General features: G+C 43.2%; 2 protein-coding genes and 1 long non-coding RNA gene across 4 annotated transcripts in view; all 3 read right to left on the reverse strand.

The window, feature by feature from the left end:
- LOC138373307 (uncharacterized) overlaps window positions 1-2,541 on the reverse strand; it is a 17,529-nt gene extending 14,988 nt beyond the window's left edge. Inside the window, exon 1 of the long non-coding RNA XR_011231147.1 lies at window positions 2,167-2,541. This is a non-coding gene — a long non-coding RNA (uncharacterized lncRNA). The remainder of the gene's footprint in view (window positions 1-2,166) is intronic.
- Window positions 2,542-12,758: 10,217 nt separating this feature from the next.
- On the reverse strand, window positions 12,759-16,780 carry LOC123753334 (larval cuticle protein A3A). 2 transcript variants are annotated; one of them, XM_045735334.2, is made up of 4 exons: window positions 16,650-16,780; window positions 15,415-15,489; window positions 14,589-14,717; window positions 12,759-13,167 (listed from the first exon to the last, which is right to left on the reverse strand). In XM_045735334.2, exons 1-4 carry the CDS (start codon window positions 16,659-16,661, stop codon window positions 13,099-13,101), a joined length of 285 nt encoding a protein of 94 aa, XP_045591290.1. In that variant the 5' UTR covers window positions 16,662-16,780; the 3' UTR covers window positions 12,759-13,098. The 2 variants fall into 2 exon arrangements, with proteins under 2 accessions (XP_045591290.1, XP_069195574.1); XM_069339473.1 differs by having other exon boundaries at window positions 15,385-15,489.
- Window positions 16,781-21,352: 4,572 nt separating this feature from the next.
- Window positions 21,353-22,066, reverse strand: LOC138373188 (mucin-5B-like). The gene has a single exon (XM_069339220.1). It carries the CDS (start codon window positions 22,064-22,066, stop codon window positions 21,353-21,355), a length of 714 nt encoding a protein of 237 aa, XP_069195321.1.
- Between the last annotated feature and the right edge of the window lie 553 nt (window positions 22,067-22,619).

Consider the following 22,619-nt stretch of genomic DNA (forward strand, 5'->3'; position numbering starts at 1 on the left):
ATAACAGCAAATCCCCTTCAAGACCTCCGTGTGGGTCATCACGCCTGTTAAAGGTACCTGCAGATAGTATGTAATTTAATTTAATTATCGCGGAAAAAGAGCCAAGCCATTACGACTATATAGCACTGGGAAGGGGTCACGATAACGATTTGGGATGGGGACGGAGGGAAAGGAATGGTGCCCAACCACTTGGACGGTCGGGGATTGAACGCCGACCTGCATGAAGCGAGTAGATTATATGTAGTAATTACATAAAAATATAATAATTGTAAAATGTTTATTTAGAGCCTTTATCATAGATATTGGCCTGCAACATTTAGATATTGACCGGCAACATTTAGATATTGACCGGCAACATTTAGATATTGACCTGCAACATTTAGATCTTGACCGGCAACATTTAGATATTGACCGGCAACATTTAGATATTGACCTGCAACATTTAGATATTGACCTGCAACATTTAGATATTGACCGGCAACATTTAGATATTGACCTGCAACATTTAGATTTTGACCTGCAACATTTGAATATTGACCTGCAACATTTAGATATTGACCGGCAACATTTAGATATTGACCTGCAACATTTAGATATTGACCGGCAACATTTAGATATTGACCTGCAACATTTAGATATTGACCTGCAACATTTAGATATTGACCTGCAACATTTAGATATTGACCTGCAACATTTAGATATTGACCTGCAACATTTAGATCTTGACCTGCAACATTTAGATCTTGACCTGCAACATTTAGATATTGACCGGCAACATTTAGATATTGACCGGCAACATTTAGATATTGACCGGCAACATTTAGATATTGACCGGCAACATTTAGATATTGACCTGCAACATTTAGATATTGACCTGCAACATTTAGATCTTGACCTGCAACATTTAGATCTTGACCTGCAACATTTAGATATTGACCGGCAACATTTAGATATTGACCGGCAACTTTTAGATATTGACCTGCAACATTTAGATATTGACCGGCAACATTTAGATATTGACCGGCAACATTTAGATATTGACCGGCAACATTTAGATATTGACCGGCAACATTTAGATATTGGCCGGCAACATTTAGATATTGACCTGCAACATTTAGATATTGACCTGCAACATTTAGATATTGACCGGCAACATTTAGATATTGACCGGCAACATTTAGATATTGACCGGCAACATTTAGATATTGACCGGCAACATTTAGATATTGGCCGGCAACATTTAGATATTGACCTGCAACATTTAGATATTGACCTGCAACATTTAGATATTGACCGGCAACATTTAGATATTGACCGGCAACATTTAGATATTGACCGGCAACATTTGTAAACAGAAGGGTAATATTTAGATATTGAGAATTTAGATTTTATTTTAAGGAGAGCCGAGTATTATTTTTCAGCTGCTGTTCAAATTGCAACTATATAAGCTATATATAGTGTGGTAATATATGTTAATTAGTGTATATAAAATGTTTGTATGGAATAGTTTATAACATGAAACACACTTGTCTTGGCAACCATTCTTTACTCTTTACCGACTTCTCGAATTTCGCCATGGGAGCCGCCCCTCCCTTAAGGGGGGCATTGGTGCAGAACCCGACCCTTCTATGGCAGTCTCCACCAGTCACTCTGCCAAGTTGTGTGAGACTAGCCCCAGGCATCTGGCTTGCAATCTTGGACATTCTATTGTAAATATTCTTTCAAGTTGTAGTTTGTTTCCTTAAGATTTAGGCAGGCTTTGTTTTTCAATGATATAATAAAATGTGCGCATGCACGCGCGCACATACACACGCACGAACGCAGATGCACAGGGGCATATGCACAGGGGCATATGCACAGGGGCATATGCACAGGGGCATGTGCACAGGGGCATGTGCACAGGGGCATGTGCACAGGGGCATGTGCACACGCGCATATGCACACGTGCATATGCACACGCGCATATGCACACGCGCATATGCACACGCGCATATGCACACGCACATATGCACACGCGCATCTGCACACGCGCATTTGCACACGTGCATATACATACGCGCAGGCGTATATTTTTAGGGGGGGGAGACAAAGGGCAGAGCCTGGTCGAGCTTCACTGGTGATAGGAACGCCTATTCAACAAGGGGGGGAAAGGGGAGGGCAGATTACTTAGTTAGAACATGATGATCTCTCCAGTGGTTTGTAGCTGCCATGTGTCGCCAGCTCACTGAAGTAGTTCCATCACCACATCCTTGGCTGCTACCTGGCTCACACGTATCCTCGTCCTCCCGTTGGTAACACAGCCGTGGCGCCGATCCCCCTCGACACACCAGGGGGGGGACACGTTCCCTGGGGTCGACACTGGATTTCCTTCGACTCTCGTCACTCCGCGAGATGCGCCTTTTTCTGGCAGCCTTATGTCAGTGCCCATATCCCTATGGCCGACTTCACTAGTTGGGTCTGCCGGAGTTGGGTCTCCGTGTCCTCGCGAGAGTGCCCAAGGTCACAATCTCCCCGTCTGAAGTCTAGCTGAACACTGAGCTGGGCTCAGCTCCCTGGGGCTGGCTCGGTGCCCGCCGATGACGTCACAGAAAGCTCGTCGCTGATTAGCTGAGCACCTCGGCCCCCGCCAGTCACTTATCTCGGTGCGTGAGCTCATTGACATCACCACAGAATAGAACCAGTGAAGAGCAGAGGTGCCATAGGCACACTCAGAGAACACTGTATAAACATCAGAGGTCCACGGTTGTTCAACATCCTCCCAGCAAGCATGAGAAATATTGCCGGAACAACCGTGGACATCATTAAGAGAAAACTAAATAGTTTTCTCCAAGGAGTGTCGGACCAACCGGGCTGTGGTGGGTATGTGGGCCTGCGGGCCGCTCCAAGCAACAGCCTGGTGGACCAAACTCTCACAAGTCAAGCCTGGCCTCGGGCCGGGCTTGCTCTGGTGACCTGCATCTTCTGCTCTGGTGACAGCGACTGATGGAACACTGTCGTCACGTGCAGCTCTGGGTGGGTGGGTGTCTCTCAGGACTTGTGCTGTATTGGCTTCTCTCCTATTGTCTTATGTATGACCCTCTGTCCTGCGTGACAGTGAATACTAGCATTATCCTCACTTTAATAAGACCTATCAAAATCCTCAGATTAGGCAAAATTGTAATTAATTTTGTCAATGAAGATGTTAATAATAATAATAATTCTCTGGTGGCAACTGTGTCCTCGCTGGTGATGACTCTTATTGCCCCTACAGTGTTGCCTTCTGTTTTCGTGCTGACTTTTGCTCTGATTGTGGATGATCCGGTTCCGCTGTTACCTTTCCTGCGGTGGGTGTTTTTAGCACGGGTGGACCTGGTTATCCTCTCTGGGAAAACTATTTATAGCCCCATTAACTGAGGAAGCTAGTAATTTCTCTCTCCTTGCAGGGACAGCTAGGTATATGTTACCAAACTGGAGGAGGTTCTGCCATGTTTGGGTTGTTTCGGTAGAGTCATTAACCTTTCCAAGAGGCTGGATAGTTTGGCTGTTGCTTGGGGACGGGCAGCTTTGGGGATGTGCTGCAAGGTTCCAAACGATGTCGCTTTGATGGCTTCTAGTAGGTTGTCTGTCGAAATGACGCTGTTGGAGGTGTTTTTCCCTGACTGCTGGTGTGGGGCGTTGATTGATTCTCTGGGAAGGCGCCACGTACCCGGACATTTTATATATATATATATATATATATATATATATATATATATATATATATATATATATATATATATATATAGAACGAAAAGGCAATGTAAAGGACCTGGGTGTACTCATGTCGGAAGACCTTACCTTTAAAGAACACAATAAAGTAGCCGTCACAACTGCAAGAAAAATGACAGGTTGGATAACAAGAACTTTTCACACTAGAGATGCTATACCGATGATGATACTTTTCAAAACGCTTGTGCTATCTAGAGTGGAGTACTGCTGCACAATGACAGCCCCTTTCAAAGCTGGAGAAATTGCTGACCTAGAGAGCGTGCAGAGATCCTTTACTGCTAGAATCCACTCAGTAAAACATCTAAATTACTGGGACCTATTAAAGAGCCTAAATCTGTACTCCCTTGAGCGCAGGCGGGAGAGATACATAATAATTTACACGTGGAAAATAATTGAGGGGCTGGTCCCAAACCTGCACACAGAAATAACACCACATGAGACCAGAAGACATGGCAGGATGTGCAGAATACCCCCGTTGAAAAGCAGAGGTGCAATAGGTACTCTGAGAGAGAACTCTATCAACATCAGAGGCCCGAGACTGTTCAACACGCTTCCACTACACATAAGGGGCATAACTGGCAAACCCCTCACAGTGTTCAAGAGAGAACTGGATAAGCACCTCCAAAGGATACCTGATCAACCAGGCTGTGACTCATACGTCAGGCTGCGAGCAGCCGCGTCTAACAGCCTGGTTGATCAGTCCAGCAACCAGGAGGCCTGGTCGACGACCGGGCCGCGGGGACACTAAGCCCCGGAAGCACCTCAAGGTAGCCTCAAGGTATATATATATATATATATAATATTATACTAGAACTTGGTTATTAACACATTTAAAAAATCATTTTAATTAAAAACTTCCGAATTCAGGACTTGATTCATTAACTTAAATCTTTCACGGTGTGTTTAACAGTGCAAGATGTTAAATTTATAAGTGTGTTCAGTGAGTGTGGCGGCAGCAACACGGTACTCCATTGGAATAGTTTTGTTGTCGACGAACGTGGATTTGCATGCAAATGCGTTTCCACTGATACAATTTCAGATACGTGTTTTGTGTTGGGGTCACGGCTCATTTTTGAGACCGCTGGCTTGCAACTCTTGAGAATTGCTTCCGTCCATTCCTCTAAATTGTTTAGAATTTAGTGATTTAATTACAATTTTTCATGATATATATATATATATATGTATATATATATATATATATATATATATATATATATATATATATATATATATATATATATATTGTGACGGTAACGCGTTGGTGTTCGGCTGTTTAAGGCTAGGGGTATGGCCTCGTCACATAGTTATAAAAAAAATAGAAAAAACTGGAACTTCGTCTGTGGTAAGGTAAGGAGAAGACACACAAAACACAAGTAAACTTTAACAATGAAATTTTAATTACGTTAATTAAATCAATACATGAATAAAATGCACAAACAAATTCTTATAATAAAATCAATCAAAATAATAAGAATAATTAGATGACACAATGAAAAGTTACGTTAAGGCAAAATAACAAGAAGTGCAATACAAAAGTAAATGGGAGGTGTTGGAATATTGGCTTTAAGCCACCACTTCTCTCAGTACACGCTAGCGTCTAGCCGGGAGGAGTGGTGACAACGAGAGCACTGAACATTCTGAGGAATGAGGTTGGGGCGACCCCAGACATCAAGTAGTATGGGGGGGCGAGTGCAGGTGCAGCCAGACCGGCGACCAATCAGCGGAGCCGGTAGCGATCAACATGTAGTTTGGTGGTTTGAGTCCGAACAGGTGGCTGGCTGCATATGTTTTGCTCACCCTGGCAAGCCTTGCTGGTGTTGTTGTTGTTGTTGGACATGTCTTCCATAGTCGTTTTATATAATTTCAACGACGTGTTTGTGGAGGGAAGAGCAGGCTCAATCTCTTGAAGGAGATTATTGTCACAATATATATATATATATATATATATATATATATATATATATATATATATATATATATATATATATATATTTTATTAAATATGACCGAAAAAGTAAGATTAATAATTCTAACACGAATTTTCTCAATCTTTCGTACATTATGCTTCACTGTTGGAGGTAAATCAAAAATCACTTCTCCAAAATTCATTTTTATTTCTAGTCTGACGCGACACGGGCGCGTTTCGTAAAACTTATTACATTTTCAAAGACTTCACAAATACACAACTGATTAGAACTTGCATTTCCCTGATTTTATATCTACTTTTGAGTGAGGTGGGAAGGGTGATGTGGCATTACATTTGAGTGAGGTGGGAAGGATGATGTGGCATTAGAGGATATTAATAGGGTATTAAAAGTATCAACACAAGACAGAACACGAAACAATGGATATTGAATAGAAGTGTTTGTAGAAAGCCTATTGGTCCATATTTCTTGATGCTTCTATATTGGAGCGGAGTCTTGAGGTGGGTAGAATATAGTTGTGCAATAATTGGCTGTTGATTGCTGGTGTTGACTTCTTGATGTGTAGTGCCTCGCAAACGTCAAGCCGCCTGCTATCGCTGTATCTATCGATGATTTCTGTGTTGTTTACTAGGATTTCTCTGGCGATGGTTTGGTTATGGGAAGAGATTATATGTTCCTTAATGGAGCCCTGTTGTTTATGCATCGTTAAACGCCTAGAAAGAGATGTTGTTGTCTCGCCTATATACTGGGTTTTTTGGAGCTTACAGTCCCCAAGTGGGCATTTGAAGGCATAGACGACGTTAGTCTCTTTTAAAGCGTTCTGTTTCGTGTCTGGAGAGTTTCTCATGAGTAGGCTGGCCGTTTTTCTGTAGACATATTTAATAAAATATGTCTACAGGAAAGACTGCTACCAAAATATACTAATATATATATATATATATATATAAAGGATCCTGGCTTTGTCCAGGCTTATCTATTTCTTAAGGTGTGCTCCCTCCTTCGACAGTCCAAAATTAACAGAATGTGATGCTCTCCTAAAATCAATAACCATGAAAGTGTTAATCCTCTCCCTGAAAGATGACCAATGGGACCAAGCAACGGTTCAGTTAGACTCGGGGGTATAGGTATTCGCAAGGCGACACAGTTAGCATTGTCGGCATTCTTATCCTCGACCTACAGGTGAGGTGAAGGAGATACTACCGGAATACCTAAGAGACTCCATTGGGATTTATGATACCAAATTCATAACGCCATCACAATGGCGTTATATATATCAGTGAATATAACAGAAAGGGTGAAATCAGTGATTCTAGCACGCATCTTCTCAATGTTTTTAATGTTCTTCACTTGAGAAGGAAGATGAAAAATTAACTCTTCAAAGTTCATTTTACAGTATTATTATGGCCTGACGCTAAATATGTGTTTCATTGGTCATGTCAACATTTTCGAAGGCAAAGGTGAAGTGGATACAAATTAGCTGTTGTTGTTGTTTTAGATTCAGCTACTCGGAACAAGTTCCAAGTAGCACGGGCTATGGTGAGCCCGTAACTTACCTGGCACAGGAGCAGTGCCCCGTACAAATTAGCTGGGACAATTGCATACTTAAGAAGGGTGAGGTGAAGTAAGGCGCATGGGGCCCAACAGGCCTCCAAAATTTCCTAAATTCTGTGTTCTTACGTTGTTGGAGTCCGTGTGATTGGCTGGGTGTGGAGGACGATAGGATGTGCCTGAGTGAGAACTGGCTGGTAATGCTTGAGAAGATGATCGAAGGTCAGGCCATAAATATGTATGATAAAATATCTTTATGAAAATATGGTAGGAATTGGAGAATAGACCCAGTGCTGAGGTGCCATGTGCTCAATAAGAAACTGCTATGACAGCCCGTCCTCCAAAAATGGTGAGGTAAATGTTACAGCCCCTTAAGTGCAATTATGTACTATGTATGACAGTAAGGAATTGTACTTATTTACACTTAGTATTAAATCGTACTGTCAGATATATTGTGAATATTTGAGTTTACCTGAAAAGCTGAATAGAAAACCATTACCTAACCTAACCGTCTTAGTTTTTGAAGATAAGCATTTTATAGCATCTTAATTACAATTATTACTTAACCTATTGCTATATTGATATTACAGTTTTATAAAACAAAACAAAACTAAAATATTTCAATAAATTGTAAAGTAACTCAGGATATTTTCAAATTTTGTATAAAATCTCAATTGTTTAATGAAAGTGAAAAAGAAATTCTTGATATTTAAAACTTGTGTATTGAGAACTCAACTTTAAAAGTTCATCCTAAAATTCTGAGTGTCTTAACAGAAAACGAGGAGAATTAAATTGGGAGGTAAATGTAACAGTCCCATAAGTGCAATTATGTACTATGTATGACAGTCAGAAAATGTACTTATTACACTTAGTATTATAACGTGCTGTCAATTCGGAGGATGGGTTGGCTATGAGCATGAGAGAAGGCTCACGGACCTTCAGCCTCCTCCCACCAAGTATATATATATATAAATATTGTCGGAATACAAAAGTAAATATTAAAAACTAAAAAACTGGATGAGTTCGTGCAGGAAGTACGGATCAGCCGGGTTGTTGGTGATGGTCATGTGGGCTTGCGAGCAACTGCGAGCAACTCCGTGGTTGCAGCAGTCTCCGTGGTGTAGTGGTAAGACACTCGCCTGGCGTTCCGCGAGCGCTATGTCATGGGTTCGTATCCTGGCCGGGGAGGATTTACTGGGCGCAATTCCTTAACTGTAGCCTCTGTTTAACGCAACAGTAAAATGTGTACTTGGATGAAAAAACGATTCTTCGCGGCAGGGGATCGTATTCCAGGGACCATAGGATTAAGGACTTGCCCGAAACGCTACGCGTACTAGTGGCTCTACAAGAATGTAACAACTCTTGTATATATCTCAAAAAAAAAAAAAAAAAAAAAAAAAAAAAAAAAAAAACTGTCATTTAGATCAAGTTAAATCAAGGTAGCCTGGCTTCCGGCTGGGCTTTTGGAGTAAAATAACTCTCGATACTGACTACAAGTAAAATACAGGTGAACTACTCTATGGTAGGGTCACAACATTGTTCACCACCACTAAATACACACAATATCTCTAAACGTGTCGTGCTGTTATGAATTTTAAATAAATTAGTTACCCATTAAAATTGAGATTAGTTCTCCATTTTCTTTTGCTTTTGTTGTGCTGTACTAAATTAGATTGATTTTTTTTATTGTTATAACACTTCGTTTTTTAGCGTTGGAATTCGTACACTTTCTCATACTGCGATAGTAAATATTAATGTTTGAAATTACTAACTGCATATTTTACGAAATACCGAGTTTTATAATTACGGCTCATGCGGCTCTGAAATGTCAGTTTTATATCTAAATAAATTTGATACTGAATGATGAAATTCAATATGAATACAAATTCAGAATGAATATTGGATGGGATCCATTTGGAAAAAAAAAACAGAATTCAGTCATGAAACCGTTGAAAATTGTGGCGTGTGAATATTTGTTCTGACAGTACATTATCTGGGACCTGCCGCCTGTAGTAGCCTAGTTCACACACATTATTTTTCATATTTGAATGTTCTTTTGGGCAATGTTGTGACAGTGAACCAGTGGCTGTCAGCACACACACACACACACACACACACACACACACACACACACACACACACACACACACACACACACACACACACACACACACACAGTAGGCTCAGGAATCTGTACACCAGTTGATTGACAGTTTAGAGGCGGGACCAAAGAGCCAAAGCTCAACCCCCGCAAGCACAAATAGGCGAGTACACACACACACACACACACACACACACACACACACACACACACACACACACACACACACACACACCATGATTGGTTAAAAAAGAACGGTGGTTTTACTTAAACCCCAACCCGGCCAGGTTTTATATAATAAATCCTTGTTAACTCCAGGTTCTTTACAAACCTTCAACTTTCTGTACATTGCAAGTATACATTTTTATTTCAATTTTTTTTATTATTTCCACGTTTATTTTAACTTTTAGAAGATATATTGTGTAGTACAGCACAAGTGTTAAGTGACTACAGTTGTGTGTGTTTAAGTACCTAGACTGTAAGCTGCAAATCGGTTATACATTACAGTATGGTACCATTCATAAGTACTGTAACATTGGCAACAAGAAATTAATAATTAAAGTGCACCAAACTAATACATTTGATGCAAATTAATCATTAATTCTGAAACTACAATGTTCAAAGCTTTTTAGTCAAGGTACGAGGGTCGCAAGCTGATTGTTCCAGCTTTATTATCACTGAGCTTCTAAATACTATAAACATAGATCTATACTTCCCTTTACTCTAGTCTGTATATATATTGAAATATATATACTGTACGTATTATATAAATTGTTTTAGATCAAAATTTAGTTATATTATTTAAACCTGTGAAATATTAATTGTTTGAATAATTATATTTCAATTTGCCTCGTAATTTTTTCTTCTACAATATTGTATAGTAACAATATAATGGATCAACTCAGTACTGTAGAACTGTATTTTGTTATTCATTTTGTTATAATGAAATATTCATTATAACATATTCATTTTGTTATAATGAAATGTTACGTTTTGAAGATGAAAATATTATGCAGTGTGTTCAGTTATGATTTTCAATACACTGTGTTTATTCAACTTTATTGATGACTATTATCTTCATGTGTATATTATTGCAGGAAACAAAACATTTATTAAATATAAATATACAGTTCGATTTCCTTTGTTGTAATATTTTTGTTATACAGTAGTGTAGTAATACGATATTTCTTAGAGAGGCAATGTGGTTGACCTCGACCATTCTATGACTGTTACATACCACCCATGTGTCATCTTGAAAAGTTAGTTGAAGCTAGCCCCGAACGTCTGGCTTCCAACATGGAGGCATTCGGTATTATATATAATCTATATATTGACCAGTCCGTCAATTTTTTAACGGACTGGTCGAGTACGTAAAAAGTGCAACGTAAGAGGACGAGCCAAGCCGTCAACAGCGGCCATCACGGCTCACAGACATGAGTGTTTACACATTTTTGGAGATAGATGTTAATTCCTAGGTACAGTTAGGTGCTTATGGTTTTTGGTGAGTGTGTGGTGGTTGTGAGTGTGTGTGGTGAGTGTTTAGTGAGTGTGTGGTGGTGAGAGTGTGTGGTGACGGAGTGTGTAGTGTTTAGCGAGTGCATGATGAGTAGGAAGTGTGAGCTCAGTCTAACATATGGGCTCTCATCTGGATAATTTGATTTGTAAACAAAAAATAATACATGGGTGAATTAATTTATTTCGGGTATAGACAGATCTTTCACATGATGGTTTGCCCCAGGATTTTAAAACCTGCCTAACACAGCCTAACCTAAGGTAATATATCCTAACGTTTCTTTCACCCTGATGTTCTGTTCACCTGGCAGTAAATAGGTACCTGGGAGTTAGACAGCTGCTCCGGGCTGCTTCCTGGGGGTGTGTAACAAAAAGGAGGCCTGGTCGAGGACCGGGCCGCGGGGACGCTAAGCCCCGAAATCATCTCAAGATAACCTCAAGACGGGTTGATATTGACAAAAAATATAGCACTTGTTTGCTTTTATGAAAAGATTGTTTAAAAAAATGCAAATGAATTGATAATTGTTTATTGTGATAAGGAGCAGTATTAGTACCTTCTGGAGATAATGTTATCTTTGATTGTTTATCACGAGGAACTATTGGGCGCCTCAGTAGACATGCACTGACGTTCAGTAAACTAGATTTATTTTTACTCAGGAGAAGTAATTGAACGTTCAGTACAAGTGTGTGAACGTTCAGTACAAGTATGTGAACGTTCAGTACAAGTGTGTGAACGTTCAGTACAAGTGTGTGAACGTTCAGTACAAGTATGTGAACGTTCAGTACAAGTGTGTGAACGTTCAGTACAAGTGTGTGAACGTTCAGTACAAGTGTGTGAACGTTCAGTACAAGTGTGTGAACATTCAGTACAAGTATGTGAACGTTCAGTACAAGCGTGTGAACGTTCAGTACAAGTATGTGAACGTTCAGTACAAGTGTGTGAACGTTCAGTACAAGTGTGTGAACGTTCAGTACAAGTATGTGAACGTTCAGTACAAGTGTGTGAACGTTCAGTACAAGTATGTGAACGTTCAGTACAAGTGTGTGAACGTTCAGTACAAGTGTGTGAACGTTCAGTACAAGTGTGTGAACGTTCAGTACAAGTGTGTGAACGTTCAGTACAAGTGTGTGAACGTTCAGTACAAGTGTGTGAACGTTCAGTACAAGTGTGTGTACGTTCAGTACAAGTGTGTGAACATTCAGTAGAAGAGTTTGAACGTTCAGTAAACCAGTGGAAAGTTCATATTATCTATATCTATATAAATGGAAATGTCTGTCTGTCTGCCTGTCTGTTCGAGGTTGGAGGCCAGACACTTAGGGCTAGCCTTATAAAAAAAAAAATTCCAGTAATTGCTGTTGGGTTCGTGCCTAACATGGGCAAGCCGAGATTGGCTTAAACAACAAATTACCGAGTGACACTGTACCAAAGTGACCCCCACCACAAAAATTTTGCAATACCATGTAACTCGACTCTGAATTATTATTATTATTATTTTTATTATTATTAAACTGTAATAAAACTGTATGCACCAATCGTGCCAAAATTAAGAAAAAAAATACCCTTCATGCAAACAAAACCCTTTGATAAGGTTTTCCCTTATTCTTAGTGAATTGTGTGTTGATGAACCGACTATGAAGTTTTCTTAGTTAATAGGTGAGTTAATAGTTAACTGTAGGTGAGAATGTGGAGAGGATTACCTTGAGGTGATTCCGGGGCTTAGCGTCCCCGCGGCCCGGTCGTCGACCAGGGGGAGAGACATACAGACAGATCCGAGTATCCCCCCTTCTAGCACAGTATAAAACCATAACGATTACAGAGTAATCTTTTATTATACATTTTTCCTATTTAAATAATGTTCTGAAAAACTGTAAAGTCAATATTTTATGACAAAAAATATTTTTTTGAATTAAAAAAAATCTACAGCGAAGTGTGGACGTTTATTTGAGAAAGTTGTGGACCTTATTCAAGTAGGAATGTCTCAGAGTTGAGTGTGGTCGTTCAGGAGTCGTGCAGCAGCCGCTGGCAGTCGTGCAGCAGCCGCTGGCAGTCGTGCAGCAGCCGCTGGCAGTCGTGCAGCAGCCACTGGCAGTCGTGCAGCAGCCACTGGCAGTCGTGCAGCAGCCGCTGTCAGTCGTGCAGCAGCCGCTGGCAGTCGTGCAGCAGCCGCTGGCAGTCGTTCACTAGTTGTTGACAATCTTTCAATAGAGGTTCGAACGTTGTTCAGCAGAGGTTCAGCCATTGTTCAGCGGAGGTTCAGTAGAGGTTCAGTAGCCCACGCCGGTGTAGGAGACCCTCGCCTGGTAGCCGTTGTACTTGTCTGCCTGATAGTCCACCTGAAGGAGGAGCAGGTTAGTAGCAACAGGAGGAGGTAGTTAGTAACTGTAACTGTTAGTAACTGTTAGTTTCTGACGTCTCGTTGTCTCACGGAGCTCGGGGCCACTTAACGAGCACGCGAGATGTAAGGTAATTACAAGAAGCGCTAAGACAGTGACTATATCCTCTTGGTTGGGATATGATACAGACTACGAGCTGGGATATGAAGACCGACTGGGATATGAGGACAAGGAGCTAGGACATGAGGACAAGGAGCTGGGACATGAGGACAAGGAGCTGGGACATGAGGACAAGGAGCTGGGACATGAGGACAAGGAGCTGGGACATGAGGACAAGGAGCTGGGACATGAGGACAATGAGCTGGGATATGAGGACAAGGAGCTGGGACATGAGGACAAGGAGCTGGGACATGAGGACAATGAGCTGGGATATGAGGATGAGCTGGGATATGAGGACAAGGAGCTGGGATATGAGGACAAGGGGCTAAAATATGAGGACCATGAGCGTACCTGCGAGGAGTGAGGACTCTCTCTACCGACAAGTCCTGTATTTGTTTTACATTCTAAAAGTTAGTAAGATTTATGTAATGTGTTAAATATATAAACACAAAACAGAGCACGAAACAATGGATATAAACTGAATCTAAATTAAGTTTAGATTCAGGAAAGACCTGGGTAAATACAGGTTTGGTAACAAGGTTGTGGATTTATGGAACATAATTGCCGGGTAACATAATAGACAAGGGGGTCATTGGATTGTTTCAAGTGTAGGTTAGACACATATATGAGCAAGTTTGGCCTGATACAGATTAGGAGCTGCCTCGTATGGGTCAATAAGCCTGCTGCAGTTTCAATTATTCACATTTCCTTAAGAATATTAAGAACCGGAAATCATTCTACTTCACATCGGAACCAAGCGTCTAATTAGCTTAGGGGGGGGGGGAGGGGCTCTAGGTTCCCCCTAGGCTAACTACTTCCCCAGGATGCAACCCACAACAGTTTCCTAACTCGTGGGTACCTATTTAACTGCTAGGTGAACAGAGGCTTTAGTTGAAAGGAAACGTTCCCAAGCGTTACCGTCCTGCTCTGGATTGAACGCTAGTCCATCGATTGTGAGGCAAAGACGTAGACTATTGTGCTACAGGAGATGTGCAATGTACATTGTGAAGTGTTGGAATATTTCAAGATAATTGTTTAACTGCATCTTGTGTTATCTGAGGATAAGAAATTGATTAAACGAGATAGAGAAATTAGAACTAGACTTTCGGCGAGAGAGAGAGAGAGGGAGGGAGGGAGGGAGGGAGGGAGGGAGGGAGGGAGGGAGGGAGGGAGGGAGGGAGAGAGAGAGGGAGGGAGAGAGGGAGGGGGGAGAGGGAGGGGGAGCGAGAGCGAGAGCACACAAGTCCGAAGTTCGGACTTACCCTTTGCCGTGTACCGCCAGGCAAGTCCACACTGTAGGTGCCCTTGACGACGTGGCCGTCGGAGTACTCCTTCCTGCCATGGTTCTGACCGCTGTAGCTGTCCTGGACGCCGTACTTGAATGCGTAGGGCTGTTGGGGAAGGCAGGAGGTGAGTTCTTCTTACTCAAGAACGCTAAAAATTACTCCTACGTTTTTTATTTTTTTAGAAATTCATATCAACAATTTTTGTTATATTGGATTTTCAGGTTTCATGACACTTTTTTAACAAGTTCCAGAAAGCGTCAGTTTTAAAGTGGTTATAATTTATATAAACGGCCAGAAATTTTACGTTGGGTTCAATAGCGTAAAAGTGATAGGATATTTGTATGGATTTACCTGTGGTGGATAGGGGTTGTATGGGTTTACCTGTGGTGGATAGGGGTTGTCTGGGTTTACCTGTGGTGGATATGGGTTGTATGGGTTTACCTGTGGAGGATAGGGGTTGTATGGGTTTACCTGTGGTGGATAAGGGTTGTATGGGTTTACCTGTGGTGGATAGGGGGTTGTATGGGTTTACCTGTGCTGGATAGGGGTTGTATGGGTTTACCTGTGGTGGATAGGGGTTGTATGGGTTTACATGTGGTGGATAGGGGTTGTATGGGTTTACCTGTGGTGGATAGGGGTTGTATAGGCTTACCTGTGGTGGATAGGGGTTGTATGGGTTTACCTGTGGTGGATAGGGGTTGTAAAGGTTTACCTGTGGTGGATAGGGGTTGTAAAGGTTTACATGTGGTGGATAGGGGTTGTAAAGGTTTACCTGTGATGGATAGGGGTTGTAAAGGTTTACCTGTGATGGATAGGGGTTGTAAGGGCCGTGAGGAGACGCCAGCACCACGCTCAACGCCACCAGTAACAACGCCGCCTGTAGACCATAACAATGTTATTTGTTTACTCCAATTCGGTATATGGATATTGGTAATTATGGGGCAAAAGGCGTTATGCCAGTATACATACGTTATGCCAGGGAAAAGGTGTTATACGGCACCTGGTTGGGATATGAGGACAAGGATCTGAACGCCGGCCTGCAAGAAGTGAGGCCTTTGCTTTACCGATCAATCCAAGTGCTTTGGTTAATGCAAATATGCTCCAGAACCACAATACCTATGGCTACTATGGAGAGTACAAAATATGAACTGTTGTACAAAAAAGTCAGTTCACGTTTTGTACAAAAGTGGACAATTATAAACTTAATCTGTACTAAGCCTAAATAGGCGATCCTAGGCCTCATATCTGCCATTTTAGGCCTATTTTATATATCGATTTTTGGGGAGGGGGCGAGTCCATATTTTGTACATGCATCCATAGTAACTATAGATACTATTTTTCTTGGATGACCAGTTGGTGTAAATATATATTTTACCTGAAGTATGTAGGCAATAAAGAGCTCTGAAGATAATTACCAGGTAGTAAATAAAGAGGGTAAATAAAGCCCTCTGGGGATGTGACAAGCGGGCAATTTCAAGAGGTTTTACCAAGCCAGAAGCGTACGGACCCACACAACCCTCCCAGCCTATCAGAGGCTGGTGATTGTTAGTCCCAGGGAGCGTCTATATGACGCTTTTAATTTACAACGTCTATATTACGACGTAAGCACCGGCTTTTTTTATACTCTGGTTGATAGCGTCAAATTTACAGTGCATTCGGTGTGAGGAGCAAGATGCCTGAGTTTTTGATAACTTCCTGGGAGCACTGGACCAGCTAGGAGGGTTGCATGGTCAGGGAACCAAGAGCTGGAGTCTCTTATGTGGGTCCTAGGAGGCTAGCCTGCTTAACGAACCAAGAGCTTGAGTCCGTCATGGTTCTAGGAAGGTAGCATGGACAAGGAACCACCAACTGGGTTAAAATAAAGTTTCTAGAACTCTATTTTTTGGCTCTTAACTTCATATCATCTTCACTATATTCCAGAAACTATATTGATTTGTAAATGAAAAAGTGAGGGGAACCAAATCAAATATCTTTTATCGTGGTCTTAAAAGTAATACAAAATCTTTTAGCTGATTTTTTTAGGTTAATGTTTCATACCTTGATAAACATGCTAAAATGTCTTGGAGGAGACTTGAAGTCTTGATCAAGTGGAGTTCCGGATGCCTTGAGAGGTCGCTCTCTGGGTGTACCTCAGGAGGAGTGGGACTTGGTGGTAGCTTCTCTTCCTTATGTACGCCAGCTCGGAGTACGGTTCAGGACGGGTGTTTTTCCAGGGGAAGACCCGGCACTAGTCACGTCGGCGCCTTCTGCTGGAATATCCAAGATCGTTAAAAAACTGGTTTAACCTGCTAGGAAGTTTTTATAAGTGGGCGGAGCATTTAAACCTGTAGGCAACACACCCACCTCGGAGGAGTAGTTGGATATAGCGATATTGTGAACGACATATGCAGGTAATTAGTGACAACAATAGTGGTCCAGTGGTAAAGTGTGTAAGTGGTATTCTTGGAGTTGCGACTTCAAACCCGGATTAAGTAATATACAACATGTTTACAGTTGAGAGGCGGGACCAAAGAGCCAGAGCTCAACCCCCGCAAGCACAATTAGGTGACTAACAACCTAGCTAATATAACCTAAGACACAAGAAATTACAGTCGTGTGAAGAGAGGTTATCTTGAGGTTATCTCGAGAGGATTTCGGGGCTTAGCGTCCCCGCGGCCCAGTCCTCGACCAGGCCTCCTTTTTTTGTTACACATCCCCCAGGAAGCAGCCCGTAGCAGCTGTCAAACTTCCAGGAACCTATTTACTGCTAGGTGAACAGGAAACATCAGGGTGAAAGAAACGTTGCCCATTTGTTTCCGCCTCCGCCGGGAATCGACCCGGGAACCTTAGGACTACTATCCCGAGCGCTGTCCACTCAGCCGTCAGGCCCCCCAGAGGGAGAGAGGGAGTCAGTGTTAGACGTGAGGTGAAGCAAGCCTTTAATATAGGCCTATGCCACAGGCTCAAAGACAGTTGTAAACAATAAAAATACTTGCTAATATGAATAATGTGTCAGTGTTAAATATGATTGTCAATATGATTGTTAAATATGACTATTGTACACGATGTAATTATATCGGTGATGACCTTGCCTTGATCCTAATTAACTTCCTCACCTTTACTTGGAACGAGGAGTTCGAGGCCACGAGGGTGATTCTCGGTGCCCCAAGATGCACACAAATCATTAACATAGGAGGAACTATATATATATCCCACCTATTCTAACTTTGCAGTAAACTTGTGGAAACTCGACGTTTCTACCATTGTTCAGAGATGAATTATTTTGTGCACTCACAATGAAGGTGATTTTCGTGAATACACCAACTTATTGTATGCTGATTAAACGTGTATCCAGCCTTACCAAACTGATCAGGGGCCAGATTCACGAAAGCACTTACGCAAACACTTACGAACCTTTACATCTTTTCTCAATCTTTGGCGGCTTTGTTTACAATTATTAAACAGTTAATGAGCTCCGAAGCACGAGGAGGCTGTTTATAACAATAACAACAGTTGAATGGCAAGTTTTCATGCTTGTAAACTGTTTAATAAATCTAACCAAAGCCGTCAAAGATTGTGGAAAGATGTACACGTTCGTAAGTGCTTGCGTAAGTGCTTTCGTGAATCTGGTCCCTGGCCTTTAAGTACAACCTAACTGTCAGGCGTCAACATATATCTGCCCTCCATTATCCAACTATCGCCACACCACTCACCAAAAAGGGTAATGAAAATATTTTCTCGACTGAGATCAGTAACTTTTGACACATTTACCGCTGCCCTAAAACCCAAGGCGCGAGTGTAATGTTTACACTGATGTCTCGGTTCAACTGTCACCTGGTTACACTACTGTAGCATTTACGGGAAGAACACTAGGGGTCAGTATTCATCAAGCAATTACCCAACCACTTACGAAACCTGTACATCTTTCAACAATCATAGCGGCTCTGTTGGCATTTATTAAACAGTTTATGAGCTTCGAAACTTTCCAATCAAATGTTGTTATTTATATAATCAGCCGCCTAGTGCTTCGGAGCTGATAAACATTTGTATATATGTAAACAAAATCGCCAAAGATTGAGAAAAGATGTTCAGGTTCCTAAGTATTTCCATTCCTGGGTGAAAGGGTTGAGCATGTTTCTTTAACCCTGAAGCCTCTGTTCACCTAGCGCTAAATAGGTACCTGGGGGGTTAGGCAACTGTTGTGGGCTGCATCCTGGGGAAAATAAATCGTTGGCTTTTAGTGATTCCCAATATTTCTAGATTGGAGGAACTAAGAAATATTTAATAAAATCACTGGGCTTTCCTACCTGGTTGACACGTGAGGTTCGACAAGTGGTGGTTCAAGTGGGTTCTTTAGTACAGTAGTCTACACCCTTGGTTCACAACTTGAGGGATCGGGTTCAATTCCCAGGCCGGACAGAAACGATTGGGCAAATTTCCTTTCATCTGATGTATTGTTCACCTACTAGTAAATATGTCCGAGAGCTAGGCAAGTATTGTGAGTTGCATCCTAGCCTAGCCTGCAAGATTGGGGAGCCGGTCGGCCGAGCGGACAGCACGCTGGACTTGTGATCCTGTAGTCCTGGGTTCGATCCCAGGCGCCGGCGAGAAACAATGGGCAGAGTTTCTTTCACCCTATGCCCCTGTTACCTAGCAGTAAAATAGGTACCTGGGTGTTAGTCAGCTGTCACGGGCTGCTTCTTGGGGGTGGAGACCTGGTCGAGGACCGGGCCGCGGGGGACACTAAAAAAATAAGCCCCGAAATCATCTCAAGATAACCTCAAGATAACCTCAATATAGCCTAGGGACGACCTGAATAAGTGTATGTACAAGCTTCCTGTGTCCTGTAACGGGAATACAAAATTTGAATTACTAAGTTTCGTATTATATTTTAAAATATAAAAGAATTAAATGAATTCTCACGAAGATAAAATTTTGTTACAAATGTTTACCTGTTGCTTATTCAGTCCTAGTTACAGCCACACACAGGACCCAGTCCTAGTTACAGCCACACACAGGACCCAGTCCTAGTTACAGCCACACACAGGACCCAGTCCTAGTTACAGCCACACACAGGTCCCAGTCCTAGTTACAGCCACACACAGGACCCAGTCCTAGTTACAGCCACACACAGGTCCCAGTCCTAGTTACAGCCACACACAGGTCCCAGTCCTAGTTACAGCCACACACAGGTCCCAGTCCTAGTTACAGCCACACACAGGACCCAGTCCTAGTTACAGCCACACACAGGTCCCAGTCCTAGTTACAGCCCCACACAGGTCCCAGTCCTAGTTACAGCCACACACAGGACCCAGTCCTAGTTACAGCCACACACAGGACCCAGTCCTAGTTACAGCCACACACAGGACCCAGTCCTAGTTACAGCCACACACAGGTCCTAGTCCTAGTTACAGCCACACACAGGTCCCAGTCCTAGTTACAGCCACACACAGGTCCCAGTCCTAATTACAGCCCCACACAGGTCCCAGTCCTAGTTACAGCCACACACAGGTCCCAGTCCTAGTTACAGCCCCACACAGGTCCCAGTCCTAGTTACAGCCACACACAGGTCCCAGTCCTAGTTACAGCCACACACAGGTCCCAGTCCTAGTTACAGCCCCACACAGGTCCCAGTCCTAGTTACAGCCACACACAGGTCCCAGTCCTAGTTACAGCCCCACACAGGTCCCAGTCCTAGTTACAGCCACACACAGGTCCCAGTCCTAGTTACAGCCACACACAGGTCCCAGTCCTAGTTACAGCCACACACAGGTCCCAGTCCTAGTTACAGCCCCACACAGGTCCCAGTCCTAGTTACAGCCACACACAGGTCCCAGTCCTAGTTACAGCCACACACAGGTCCCAGTCCTAGTTACAGCCACACACAGGACCCAGTCCTAGTTACAGCCACACACAGGTCCCAGTCCTAGTTACAGGCACACACAGGTCCCAGTCCTAGTTACAGCCACACACAGGTCCCAGTCCTAGTTACAGCCCCACACAGGATCGATCAGCATCCTGGGGGATGATTGTGAAATGTGAAAATCCGGTCGTGTCGAGCTGGGTCATTCTGGTTCCAGTAGTTTGGCAAGAATGTCCCTATTAATCACTAAAATATGTATCTTGTAAACTACAGTTGTAATATATTATGAAGGAATGTCAAAAATTGTGCCCCCCAATTGAAAATATTTCGTGAATATTCAGTAATAAGTGATTAGAATATTACATACCACGTATTTTTCTCTTGTAATGTATCTTTATCATTTATCAATTCTGATTGAAATTACCTACTTAAAATTATCTGCTAGATTAAGGACCTGCCCGAAACGCTGTGCGTACTAGTGGCTGTACTATATAAACACGTCTTGTAGAAGATCAAACACCTTGCACTTTCGCCATAGTTACCCATGGAAAGACCCTGGCGCGTTTTCTGTGATAATCTTCCATAGCAGCAGCAGCAGTTCCCTGAGTCCCTTGCTTAAATATCTTGCTCAAATAATATAAATTAAGCCAAACAACCCTTCGTGAGAATTTGATTACCGTGTTGAACCTTATTATTTGTCAAGGTCTTTGAAGTTTAGTATGGTTAATGCGTGGTTAAGGAATGGGTTTACCCAATTTGCGGCTAGGAGGGAATACCCAGGTATATCTTGTACAGTTTGGCTGTCTCGGACCTCAAACTCTAGTGGATTGGGAAATCTGGTCACAACCCAAATTTGCCGGGTTCAGTTCCCCCCCTGGCAGAACTGAAGCGTTTTGGGTTACGTGAGGCAGGTGTGGACGCTGGTGGTGTGGATGAGGCAGGTGTGGACGTAGGTGGTGTTGGTGAGGCAGGTGTGGACGTAGGTGGTGTTGGTGAGGCAGGTGTGGGCGAGGCAGGTGTGGACGTGGGAGGTGTTGGTGAGGCAGGTGTGGAAGTGGCGGGTGTTGGTGAGGCAGGTGTGGACGTAGGTGGTGTTGGTGAGGCAGGTGTGGACGTAGGTGGTGTTGGTGAGGCAGGTGTTGGTGAGGCAGGTGTGGACGTGGGAGGTGTTAGTGAGGCAGGTGTGGTCGTAGGTGGTATTGGTGAGGCAGGTGTGGTCGTAGGTGGTATTAGTGAGGCAGGTGTGGTCGTAGGTGGTATTAGTGAGGCAGGTGTGGTCGTAGGTGGTGTTGGTGAGGCAGGTGTGGACGTGGGAGGTGTGGGTGAGGCAGGTGTGGTCGTAGGTGGTATTAGTGAGGCAGGTGTGGTCGTAGGTGGTGTTGGTGAGGCAGGTGTGGACGTAGGTGGTGTTGGTGAGGCAGGTGTGGACGTGGGAGGTGTGGGTGAGGCAGGTGTGGACGAGGCAGGTGTGGACGTACATGGGAGGTGTGGGTGAGGCAGGTGTGGACGTGGGAGGTGTTGGTGAGGCAGGTGTGGACGTGCATGGGAGGTGTGGGTGAGGCAGGTGTGGACGTGCATGGGAGGTGTGGGTGAGGCAGGTGTGGACGTGCATGGGAGGTGTGGGTGAGGCAGGTGTGCAAACTAAGAACTCTCCCTCCCACAGCTCAGTTAAATTTTAAATTTTGCCCCGAGGGGCGAGTTTATTTGGCAGCGTCACTCATCCTGTGAGTGGACACACCGCCATAGTGACAGTATTGGGCAGCGCCACTCATCCTGTGAGTGGACACACCGCCATAGTGACAGTATTGGGCAGCGCCACTCATCCTGTGAGTGGACACACCGCCATAGTGACAGTATTGGGCAGCGTCACTCATCCTGTGAGTGAACACACCGCCATAGTGACAGTATTGGGCAGCGCCACTCATCCTGTGAGTGGACACACCGCCATAGTGACAGTATTGGGCAGCGCCACTCATCCTGTGAGAGGACACACCGCCATAGTGACAGTATTGGGCAGCGCCACTCATCCTGTGAGTGGACACACCACCATAGTGACAGTATTGGGCAGCGCCACTCATCCTGTGAGTGGACACACCGCCATAGTGACAGTATTGGGCAGCGCCACTCATCCTGTGAGTGGACACACCGCCATAGTGACAGTATTG

Source organism: Procambarus clarkii, chromosome 41 (assembly GCF_040958095.1).
Source record: "Procambarus clarkii isolate CNS0578487 chromosome 41, FALCON_Pclarkii_2.0, whole genome shotgun sequence".
In the NCBI taxonomy this organism is placed as follows: Eukaryota; Metazoa; Arthropoda; class Malacostraca; order Decapoda; family Cambaridae; genus Procambarus; species Procambarus clarkii.